The following is a 12,460-nucleotide window of genomic DNA, read 5'->3' as shown; positions in this document are numbered from 1 at the left end:
AACCTTACTAATTATTATGCACTCTGGATAATGCTGATAATATTTAGTTCAAGAAGGTTCCATCCTCGTTTACACAGATAAAACTTGGCAAACATTTTTTTTCAGAATAGTTTGTCCAAAGCTGAAAGTAGAACTGAGATGTCATTTTTCTCAGTTGCTGTGTTTCTGATTCTGTTAGTGTTCGTAAGTGCCTCTCCGTCAAAAAACAGTCTCATGGCCTCATCACAAGTATTTTGCTCTACTGATCCACCCTAGAGCTTCACCTTAATTGCTAATGCAGACACAGTGTTGTAAACTGGATCAGGCTTTGTTTCTGTATTTACTGACTCTGCTCTAAATAAACTAATTAAACTGTCTGATATTTGTTAGGCTTTGCTGTCACTGATAAAATAATTAGCATTTTAATACATATTTATTTCTTAGGTTATGAATCTATTTCCTGCTTAAAAAGATATATAATATTCTGAAAAGAAATACCAGAGCAAACATGAAGAAAATATATTTAGGTACCAAAATCTGTGTAGTTATGTAGTGGTATAATTTGGTTTGTACAGACCTCCACACTTACGTGGCTAGGGTGCTTTGAGTACCTGAATCAGTATGGGTGTCTGCTATAGAACACTGCAATGTGGAGCATGATAGACATGCTGTTTCAAAATTACATGAGCTAGAATATGCTTTGGCATATAACCATATTTGGTAGTGCTGGAAAAAAAAGGTGTAAAATTCATTTATATCAGAGCAATAAGCATTTACTAGTAGTGAAGAGCAATACCAACATGTTACCATAGTCCAGTATAGGGATAACATAGAACTGGGTGTGGAATTCAAAATAAAGGTTAGTGTGTAATATCCTGTCTCCAGCAATGGCCGTAAGCAGATGCTTTGGGAAGACTGAGAATAGAACAAGCATGTATGATTCTTGTCTCATCCCGTCTCCAAATATTCTTCCATTCTCCAGCTATTTTCAGCTCAACACTTTTGTACCTGTCTGTGCTTTGTCTGTTTAACAATGTATAATAGATCTCTTCCAAGAAATACAGTTACTTACCCAGTTTTCCCTTGAAACCATGTATAAAATCGCTGCTGCATCCACTGTGTTCTCAGGCATGCAGTTTAATGGGCTGACTACTAATTGCTTACAAGCTTTTGTTTGGCTAGTTTGTACTTGCTACATACTAGATTCATTTGATGGCTCCTTGCTTTTCTAGTGGAGCAGTTGATCCATGGACACACGCTGTCTATGCAACTCATAATTTTGTGGATATCCTCTATAGATCCCCTTAGCCAGCTCTTTTCTGAACTGGTGAGTTCTAGCCTCCTCAGCATTGCTTATATAGAAGCCGTTCCTTACCTTTGACCTTGATACCTTTCTCTGTTTCTTTTCTAATTATGCCGTATGTAGAGATTATAGCTACCTGAAGGACTCAGAAATTAATAGTGTGTCTAATGGCTGCGTGAGCCACAGATTTATGATGGCATCATGATGTCTCTTGTTTTCTATTTCTCTCTAGTTACTCTCTGCATCTGAGTTTCCTTTTTACTGCTACTGAGTATCAAGCCAGTGTTTTGCCTGTTATTACTTCCAAGTCTTGCTCCTGAGTGGTGAGGGTGAGGTCATGCTTTTCAGGTTTTATGTGAAGCCAGTATCATCTTTTCCGTGGATATCGCTTTTCGTTTCACAATGTTGAATTTCATTGGCTATTCTAGCATACTGAGATCCTTTTGCACTTGTTCTTCATTGGCACTTAGCAATGTTTGCCCAATTTGTCTATCTTTTGCAAGTATATTAAACTGAATAAATTCCAGCATAGACCCTTTGCAGAACTCCCACCAGTGGGCTCCCTTCACAGCAAGAACCAACCATTTATTCTTGTGCTGTTTCTTATATTTGATTTTATTTTGTCCATGATGTCACCTCTGTGGCATCTTAATTTCCTTAAAAACATTTCAGGAATTTTTGTAGGCTGTTTGGACCAGGATCTGCGTTTTCCACATCCATCATGATTCTTTCAAAGAACTCCAAGAGATTAGCGAGAGAAAAACGTCATGGCTTTTACAGAAGCCGTGCCCAGTCTTACCAGAGCAAACTGTATTTATCTAAGTACCTATTCATTCTGTACTGTATTAGAACTTCTCATTTCTCTAATACAGACATAAGGCTAGTAAGCCTTTAGTTCACTCACCACCCTGAAATCTTTTTTAAAGAATGGCATCATATTTGCCACAGATGACATACGATAATATTAATTGAATGAAAAGTGGGTTATGATGGTTCTGCTTGTAATACAATTCTTAAGTTCCATCTGAATATAGTTTAGTGTAATGAGACAGTTCTAAAGTTTTCAGTAATTATCAGTTTGACTTATATTTAAACTTTAAGAAACCTATATAACTGATATAAAGTCAATGTCTTTAATTCTACTTTAAAGCTAAGCTTTGCTTCATATAAGTTTTTATAGAACAGAAAGTTCGTGATAAAAGATAGAAAACTTGTGCTATATTTGAATAGTGTTCTTTTTTGAAGCTGAGCAAGCCTTTCAAAAAAGCCTGTATTTAGATTTGCAGTTTGTGCACTATTCACTTATACTTAAAATCTGAAATAGACGAAAAGTTATAAAGGTTCCCTAAGGTTACTATGCTACATGTTTATACTAATAAAACTATGAAGTTAAAGATATTTATATTTAAATTTAGGTGTATATAATGTACACAGGTTTTTGATAAGGGTATTTAAATAAAGTGCTGGAAACACGCATACATTCCTCCTTCATGAAGCCAGAGGTACTTGAGGTTGATAAAGGTTAACAAACATTTTTTTAAAAAAAAGGAAGATAAATTCTGCAGAGCTGTATATTTGTGGGACGACCATAAAATACTTTGCCATGAATATTACATCTGTTCAGAAACTAGATAAGAAGAAAGGGAAGGAGAGAAAGAGTAGATTTCTTGAGTTAGTTGACCTAAGACCCACAACTTGATATAATAAATCTTGTATCCACAAATTTTTACAATCAGTTGTTCTTAAAGATTATATATGTTCTAAAAGGTTATATTCATGGGCTTATGAGGAATTTCTTTCCATTAAAAAAATATCATTAAGTATTTTCATTTTGTTAAGTTTTTAGCTGATGCAACAGAAACCAAAATATACTAAGATGGGCTTCAAAAAAAAGTGAAATTGTAAGAGAAAAAACCTAACCTGTCTGAAACTTTTTGAAAATTCCAATACAAACTTGCTCGTGTAATTTTATATAGCTTTTTTAGTTTTCCTATACTTAAAGTATAATGGAAAATTAATAGCATGATGTATGGCTCAATTTCTTGCATTCATTTGTTTTTCCTGTTAAAAACAGTGGTTATTCCTCACTGCTAACAAAGATTTATCAGGGAAAAAGTGCTGAAAAAATAAAGAATTTAAATGAAACAAAAGCAGTAAAGTGCCCTGTAATACTATCTTACCTTGTAGTTATTTGAATCTGTTTCTAGGCATAAGACGTAGTAAAAAACTTTGCGTAGCTCAAATAGTATATAGTACTTTTCTTTAGATTGCTTAAAGCAATTTTTGTTCAACTTTGAAGTAGAATATAGCTAATAGTTATGCATAAGGATAGTCTAAATTAATAATTTAAAACCCCTGTAATGCTACTATTTGTACCTGTTCTACTTGGTGAGCAATTCTAGTAAAAAGATTACATGACATTTTTAGGTGCCTTCTAAAGTAACATGGACTAAAGCATAAGTCAAATGTAAATACTATACTTCAGTTATATTAATGCACATCCTTTTCCCTAGATCCTAAGACCTTTGAGAAAAGGTCATTTATTGCCTATATTACTAATCAGCTAAAATGTCCTGTGAAAGAGTTGTGATAGTTGAGGTACAACCTGAGAAGTAAATATTATAATATACCTTGGCAGGACACTGCAAACATAATATGAGGAAGAATCGAAACCCAAAGTTTGTAGTTTTCCTGTCCAGTTAGAAATTGGAGCAAGATACACCTGTATTTGTGGAAGTATCTTTGTGATCTTACCTTCCCATCCTTTTCTCTAGTGCATTTATCTTCTGCTGTCAGTAGCAGTATGTATAGCTGGATGGATTTTTTGCTTTATTGACTTGTTCCTATTAAGCATGACATTGATTTGTATTACAGACATTTTGCAGGTTGGATCACTTTAGAAAGGAGAAGCTTTTTCAGGTCTATTTTCTTCAGCTTAGGCTGCCCACCCAAGGAAAAGTCCATCATCAACCCAGGTTATATAGCAGACTGCTATCTAATGCTGTGGTGAGTGCTCTTTGCTCCTAGTATTATGTTTTTTACTACATCAATAATAGGACATTTACCTACACTAAAATCCTGTCTCCACTTTATAGATGTATCTTAAATATCTCAAACTATCCAACTGTTCTAAAATGGATGTGAATGCCGCACAGCTAAGGAAAAGTTTCCATGTATACTCATTAACAATGATTACTTCACTAAAAGTAAGGGTGAAAGTAGTTGTCTTCTGCATCATGATCTTCAGTTTCATGATCATGTCTTTCTTGATCGTCTTCTGCTTCATCATATTCTTCATGTGTTAAAAATCGTCGAAACACTGGTATTCTTAGCTGAGTTGACTTGTTGACGTTGACGTTTTGTTCGCCATAATAAATGGTTCGAATGTGAGGGAAGCAAAAGAATGCATATGTGCTTATTGGAATTGTAAGCTTATTTTGGTCCACTCGTATATACGTTAATTGATTCATGTTCGTTGGATCAATAGATGGACACATCAGAGTAACATTTATGACTGTAAGAGAGAGAAAAATATTCATTAAAATGCAGAAAACAATTATATTTAAGACCTATTGTGAAAGTGAAACTTAGGTTTTGAAATTTAAAATGGAAAATAATTTGCATTTCACAGTATTAATATAATGCTTCCCTGTGTTTTAAATTGGTTTATAAATGACAGTGACAACAACTTTGGGGTTTGCAAAGTATAAGGTTGTCGGGTAAAGAAAAAAAAAAGGTGACTACTGCTACAATTTGTAATTACTATTTTATGCGAATGGAATATTTTTGTAATTCCTTTTCTCTGTATGTTTTTATTGATTGCCTAATCAGAAGCAATTTTCAAATAGGTTTGAGCATGTTATATGAAAAGCTGGTGTTTACACTTACAAAAAATTGTAGATTGGGGGTAAGGTACAAAAATAAGATATTTTCTAGTTTCGCCAATTTGGTCTCAACTAAACGCGGATGTGTTTACACTGCATCTTGAAGATGGGGTGATATTCTTCTTGCAGTGTAAGCTGATCAAGAGCTACATGGCTGCATTTGGTCCTGAGAAGTACAGTGTATATGAACTCTGGGTGAGTGCCACATGAACTGATTAGTTCAGAAAACTTAATAGCTCAAGCTCACCTCTCTGCAAAGGACATCAGAGTACCTCTTGAACAATGTGCGGTTTTGGGTGACTGCTGGATTCTGTGCTTGATTTATACATGACCTAACTGAGAAGCTGTAAGGTGGCAGGCCCTTGAAACCAAGGACACAGCAAAAGAGGTGTTTCTGATAGTTCCTGATTTAGGCTAAAAGTTCTTAATCCTGCATGGAAAACATACCAAACTCACCCCCTCCCACATCCAATGCCAGTATCCACTAAGTTTTTTGTTTTTGAAGGGTTACAACTATGAACATACTTTCAATGTCGTTGTCTTCAATATACAAATGCTGCAAACTTCTTGGAATATAGAATACTTGTTTCAATTTGTTGTGTCCAAGATTAAGTTCTAGAAGATTAGGTAGATTGAAGGTGTTGCGTGAAATGCTCTGCAGGTTATTGTGGGACATTCTTAGAGCAATGATTTTTGGAAGTCTGTTGAAATAGTTTTCTGGAATAGAAGAAATGGAGTTATTTTCAAGAGAGAGATACATAAGTGACGATGGTAGATCAGGAGGCATAGTCTGTAATTTGTTGTTGCATAAGTTGAGCTGCATTAAATTTTTCATATTTGAAAAGGGTCTTCCTTTGAGTACTAAGTCGTCAAGAAAGTTATTGCAAAGGTCCAGCATGGTTATGTTAGGTAATCCTTCCAGTGCATTTCCAGATAACCGAGAAATCTTATTGAAACCAAGGAGGACTCTCTCTAGAGAGCTTGGAAGTGGGAATGGAAATTCTTCTAATTCATTATGTTGTAAATGAAGTTGCACCAAGTTTGAAAGTTTGGCAAAAACACCATGGTCAATCATATGAAATTTAATTTTGTTGTGGCTGAGGTTAATTTCTCTTAAGAAGGTAACATTAGTGAATGGTCCTACAGGCACAACTTCAATATCATTGTTCTGCAGATAAAGTTGTTGGATGTGACTAGGGATATTTGGTATGGTCTTAAGTTTGCGATGATCACAGTACATTGATAATGGAAAAGCTGATGGACAAAAGCATTCTCTGGCACATTCAACTGGAAAAGGAGAGCGAGGAACTTCAGCTTGTGTATTTGGATTAAAATAATATGGATGTTGATGATCTGGCCTCTCATCATATTCATCCTCAAAATCATAGTCTTCATATTGACAAAAGACCATAGCAGCCCAGAGGAGATGAATGATTGATATCTGGCACATAATCCCCATATTTAAATTTGTATGTTGTATCCTGTTGATGAGAAGGAAAAACAAGTTTATTAGATAATCATAAAGTAAATTACATATAACTTTCAGTTTTAAGAAGAAGAAATATAAAATAAAGTAAATAGAATAATGAGTTTTTGGAAACACTGTCAGTGACATTGTTAGCAAAAACAAGTTTAAATCTGTATCTTCCAAGAAAACAGCTGTAAACAAATACACAGTCCTTGAAGTAAAAGTGTTTTATTGTCCAACTGCAGATGAGGAACAGCTTTCTACCTGTGCTGTGACTGTTACTGAAGGATACCATAACAGTTGGGAGAGGAAAAAAAAATCCCAGTCTTCATTCCTTTTTCGCTTTAATTTATGACAGAGAAGTTGAGAAAGGACTTAAATACAAAGTGATATAGTCTGGGATTTGTGTTGGACATTTGAGGCATTGCATTCTTTCCAGTGTAGTGAGTTAAGCATCAGCCTTAGAAGTTAGTTTTAAATGGGTGCAGATAGAATTCCTGAGCAACATTTCTTCCTCAGACCTTTGGAAACACACAGATAGCAGTATTAAACTCTGGCAAGATGAAAATGTTGTTGCAAATGTGTTGGTTATTCTCACTACAAACTTGCACTGCACAAATGGTGCCTGGTCAATATAGAACCCCAGAATTACTGTTTGGAAGGGACTTTTGGCGCTCATGTAGCCCAGCCTGGTGCCCCAAATGTTGCCATCTCCAACAGTAGATTAGGTCAGCCTAGACTTTGTCTGAGTGAGCCTTGAAAATCTTCAAGGGTGGAATTCCAGCATCTCTCTAAATAACCCAAGTTAGTGTTGTACTCCACTTCTTGTGAAGAGATTTCATAGTCTTACTAAGCATCCAAGCCGTGGCTTGTGTCTATTGTTCTTGTTATTTTAATATAACAAAGTTATATTTGTTAAAAACATATATCCTCAGTTAAGGTGAGGTAACTGCAGGATTGTTTCTATAAATAGCACAGTGAAATAGATTACTTTGAAATACTGTATTTTATGTAAGATAGAAATTTATGTGGAATTAGTGATTGTATGTTCTATGGCATTTTATGTTGTTTTTCTACTATTTTCTGCAAAACATGGCAGACAGTACAATGCATTAATGATGATAAAAATTAATTTTTCTGTTCTTGTCACTTCACTAAATCAGATACAATTCAACCATTGTGTACTGCACATCGTGTAAAATCTTCATGGACAGAAAGTTTTCTTTACTGTCTTCCTTGTGCTTCTGTAATCATATGTCCTTTATAGACATGGACTGATTTACCTTCATAGTACCCTTCTGAGGTGAAATACTGATGTTGTGAAAGACAAATAATTTTGCATTTCAAATTTCTGATGCTCAAAGCCAGACTAACATTTTAGAGCATTTTATGCAGTCAGAGGAGCCCTATTATTTGTCAGAATTAGAGTTGTGAATCATGTCAAGCTGTTCAACTTAACGCTTGGATCAAAATGTAACCTTGCGGGTCAAAGCGCATGAATCATAGAAAATTTTAAGATACTCAGTATAGTATGAGAACCCTGAGGCAGAGGAAAGCAGATATTCTCAGGGTTTTTTGTAAACCAGGACACATTTGTGTTTGTTAATCAGGGGCCTCTCTACTTTGTTTTCTTGATGCTCTTAATATTTTTTTTTACCAAGCACTATTAATCAGTAACAAAGGAGGTGAGACTTCCAAGTGCTAATTTCCTGTGCTTTATAGTGGTGACTGATGCCTAATGCATGATGTATTCTACAAAATGAAAGAGAGAGAGAGAATTATAAGAAAAAAAGTGATAACAAAATCATGGCATTTAATACATACTCATAATCTTCCTGTGTTGCACACAGCCCTTGTGTGAAAATGGCTGGGTGAAATAGTTTGTGGTAGTGTCTAACTTGCATTTCTAACTTTGTATCATTAGTATCTGAATGCTCCTTTGATTTTCATAGTTTCATAAGTTTCATAACTGATTAGAATCTTAATGACAGGTTTGAATGGAGTCAGATGTTTGGAACCTCACTGTAGGTAGGTCCTCAGCAAAGCCAGGGTCTCAATATCCCTACAGCATCATCAAATGTCTGAGCTAAGCTAAGCAAATAGCAGAAACATGTCTACGTAGAGAGCAGCCTTGCACTACAAGCACTGTATAGGTGCACTATGCTGAGAAACTTTGCCGACACTTGCTGCGTTGAGAATCAATACTGTGCTTCAGAAGGAATTAATTACTTTTCCGATTTCAGGCAGTGTATATTGAGAGAATACCTTATTACCATATTTATAACTTCTAGTCAGGCCTAGTGGTGTTTGCCTGTATAAAATCTGTTTCTAAATCCTGTGACTTGATTCTGGTTTTTGTGAACAAATCCTTACACAATCTGTTCCCCATGCCTATTTCATGTTCTTGGTTTTCTTTAGACTCCCTCTCAGTTTCAGTCTGGAACTTTAGCTTCAGCTTCTGCTTCTATTCTCTCAGCACTGTTTCTAGGTGTCACAAAGTTTACAGTTAATAATCTTGGCTCTCAGTGCCACAATAGTCCCTAGAAATCAGGAGATACAGCTCAGGAAACTCCTGCTCAGTTTGAGGAAGAAGCTTACTTAGGCCTTCATGCAATTGATCTACTTGCAAGGTAGACACTTTAGATTTAATGATAAGTAACAGGTACCAAAGTCTCTCGCTGGTTTTATGGAGAGAGGAGCTGGTATTTGGGGGGATTTTTTTTACACCTTAGCTGTAGTTGACTGTGTTTTTGGTAGAATAGTATGTGTCCTGCCAGGCTTGCAGGTCATGTGTCAAAGCATTGAGATACAAACACTTCTTCATGGAATATTTCCAAGAACTTAACTATCTTTAAAACAAAGAATCATGTCAGTAGAAACTTGATAATGGAGGAAGCAAGTCAGATGCACACAATACAATAAACTGCATTCTTACAAAGTTGAAAGAAAATCCTAAAAGCATGATTCTCTATCATCTGTAATAAACTCAAAGCTTACTAACTGTATTTGTATGCCATTTACCAGCTGAAAGCTAGAAATTATATAACATGCATGAATCACTCTTAACTGCAAAAATAACACAATCGGTTTGTTTTATTCCTGCTTACCAAGAAAACTTACTCTTTGGAAGTCTCTGAAGCTCAAGTTGTAGAGGGCAGCAAGTTATTGTGCTGGTGAAATCATCTGAGAAATAGCCTAACACAGCTGGAGGAACAAAAGATCTCTCTAAGCCATATTTTGTGGTGAGGAGCCTTGTGGGAAGGCAAATAACAGAAATAACAGCCTTAGCTCCTCTTCCCATTTGTCAGTTAAAAAAAGAAAAAAGTTTGGTGCCACATCATCAGTTGCTGTAGATGCTGTGTCATAAGTCTGTGAAGTGATTTCTTCTTTTGTTAAAATCACTTCAGAATTATTTGCAATATTCTTTCAGTGTTAGCAGTTCCCATTAAAAAAAAAGAGGAAGACTTCAAAAAATATTTCAGAGGTCGTTAGTTCATAGCGCATTTTCAACTGCAGTCATTCAGTTGCGCAAAGGATTTGTCCTCTGGAGGATGAAGTTTAAAAGCAGTAAAAAATTAACCTTAGCAAGATTGAGGGAAAGTATGTGCTACAGAAAAGCTCTTATGAACTTCTTCCACTTTATACTTTTTTCCCTCCACAATCCGCATTTCCTGTTTCCTTCCTGCGGAGTAATTGTGCTATACAGTGCTGTTGGTATGGCGGTGCACTTCTCAGTGTTGTTCTAAAGCTGTAGTTCAGGATTCACAGTAAGTTTCCAGTGTGTTTTTCTGAAGTTTTATAGAAAGAGCATAAATCTTCCGATGAAAAAGACAAATATGACATGAGAGAGAAATCATTTTACTGAAGAAAAATATTTTTCATAGCTTGTAGGAGGGAGGAAAGAAAAGGCACGATTATGTGCTTTTGATGCTATACGGTGCTTTAATAACTGTGCTACATGCAAAAAATGAAGGAAAGGGACAGTTTTTTAAAGTGAGACGCTATTCTAGATTCACTGTGTGATTTATCAAAAACATGTAATTATGCTTTTGGTTTGGTGAAAGAATTACATTGTTTCAAAATCTGTTCACAAGGAGGAATCTGGTTCTTAAAAAAGCATAAATTCAGTAGAGATACCATATTTGAGAAAACACAATGGTTAGGTTTAATTCTTTTTTGTCTTGGAGCTTCCTGAAGCTGATGATTTGCTTGAGCTTTTCGAGTTTCCTTGGTGACATTGAGACAAGAACACTATTTAAGAAGATAAATCTTGCATGATTCTAATGTTTGAGATATGAAGAAAAGTACCATAAGCCATGAGCAGAACTAGTATAGTAGGAGTTGGCAATACTGGAACTGAAATAAAGCAGTCATGAATAGGTAGAGAATACAGGGGGAGGTTGAAAGAGTAAAAATAAAACTACATAATCATTTATTAACAGTACTATAAATAGTTCAATAACTACATTTTACCACTAAGCCCAAATAATATGAAACAACAAAAGTAATTGATTTTTTAAAAATAATTAGAATACATTCATAATCATATAGGAAAAAGCCCGCCAAGAGGAGAGAAGGCTGAGAGGGGACCTTAGAAATGCCGATAAATAATCTGCAGGGTGGGTGTCAGGAGGATGGAGCCAAATTCTTTTCAGTGGTGCCCAGCAACAGGACAAGGGGCAGTGGGCACAAACTGAAGCAGAGGAAGTTCCAGCTGAAGTTGAGGAAGAACTTCTTCCCTCTGAGGGTAACGGAGCCCTGGCACAGGCTGCCCAGGGAGGTTGTGGAGTCTCCTTCTCCGGAGATATTCAAGACCCGCCTGGACAAGGTCCTGTGCAGCCTGCTGTAGGTGACCCTGCTTCGGCAGGGGGGTTGGACTAGATGACCCACAGAGGTCCCTTCCAACCCCTAACATTATGTGATTCTGTGTTGTGCCAGTTAGTAAAATGTTATTTGCTGCTATAAAGTTTAGGCTTTTTTAAGCACAAGACAAAGAATATGGTGCAAATTTTTGGAAGCTTTATTATATTAACAGTTCTAAATAAAGCACATGCAAAAATGGAAACTTTTCTCAAAAGACAAAAATTGGACCAAATCAGAATTCACATTTCATACCTGATATTTGTCAGTCGTTTTCAACTATGGATTGTGTCGCGAATCCTCTTAAGCTATCAGAAGACTTAAAACCTCTTGATGCATTTAAAAACCCACAATGGCAGAGTAAAAGAGTCTGTCCTTTTGAAAAATTGTGGCAAAGCTCTTGATGTAAAGCATATTTAGCTGCAGAAGATGATGCAGATCAAGCCATGGGGTACATGAAGACTTGGTTCCTTTTTTGTTGCATGAGCTATCTTGGATATAAACAAGTCTATACTTTGTGATCTTGGGCAAGTTGTGTGGTTTGATGTTCTCTTAGTTCTGGTTTGAGGTGTGGTAGGAGTTGCCTTACAAGGATGATAATGAGAGGATTAAATTTAACATCATTCACGTAAGACTTCTTGTTTCAAAGGCTGTGACAAATCTAGTAAGTTTTGAACCTGTTTTGGTTTTCAGTTTCAGAAAAACGTGTTTCATAAGGACTTATTTTTACTGTTGAATTTGTAAATTCTTTTTCATAATTTTATTTCTGCAGTTGTGATGCCAAGTGAGATGTATGTCAATCTAGAAGTCGGGGTTGGCTTGAAGCTGATGTATTTTCTTAAGCTGAACTTGGATAGATCCTTTTTGTAAATGAGAATGTTTGAAATTTGATCTTCATTAACTGCATTCAATTTACGAGACTTGTTAGCTTTTTCAACTTTGGTTCTGAACTGAAGGCTTAAGAAA

At 35.7% G+C, this 12,460-nt stretch overlaps 2 protein-coding genes across 3 annotated transcripts in view; one reads left to right on the top strand and one right to left on the bottom strand.

Annotated features, from left to right (window-relative positions):
- CENPP (centromere protein P) overlaps positions 1–12,460 on the top strand; it is a 146,107-nt gene that overhangs the window by 36,836 nt on the left and 96,811 nt on the right. The gene's annotated exons all lie outside the window — the stretch shown is intronic.
- Positions 4,109–9,858, bottom strand: OMD (osteomodulin). Its single transcript, XM_009937446.2, has 3 exons — positions 9,755–9,858; positions 5,692–6,647; positions 4,109–4,796 (listed from the first exon to the last, which is right to left on the bottom strand). The coding sequence occupies exons 2-3, from the start codon at positions 6,623–6,625 to the stop codon at positions 4,483–4,485; spliced, it is 1,248 nt and encodes a 415-aa protein (XP_009935748.2). The 5' UTR covers positions 6,626–6,647; positions 9,755–9,858; the 3' UTR covers positions 4,109–4,482.

The sequence above is a fragment of the Opisthocomus hoazin genome, chromosome 11 (assembly GCF_030867145.1).
Source record: "Opisthocomus hoazin isolate bOpiHoa1 chromosome 11, bOpiHoa1.hap1, whole genome shotgun sequence".
Taxonomy (NCBI): Eukaryota; Metazoa; Chordata; class Aves; order Opisthocomiformes; family Opisthocomidae; genus Opisthocomus; species Opisthocomus hoazin.
The sequence above is the reverse complement of the archived record's forward strand: the minus strand, read 5'-3'. Positions and strand labels throughout refer to the sequence as shown.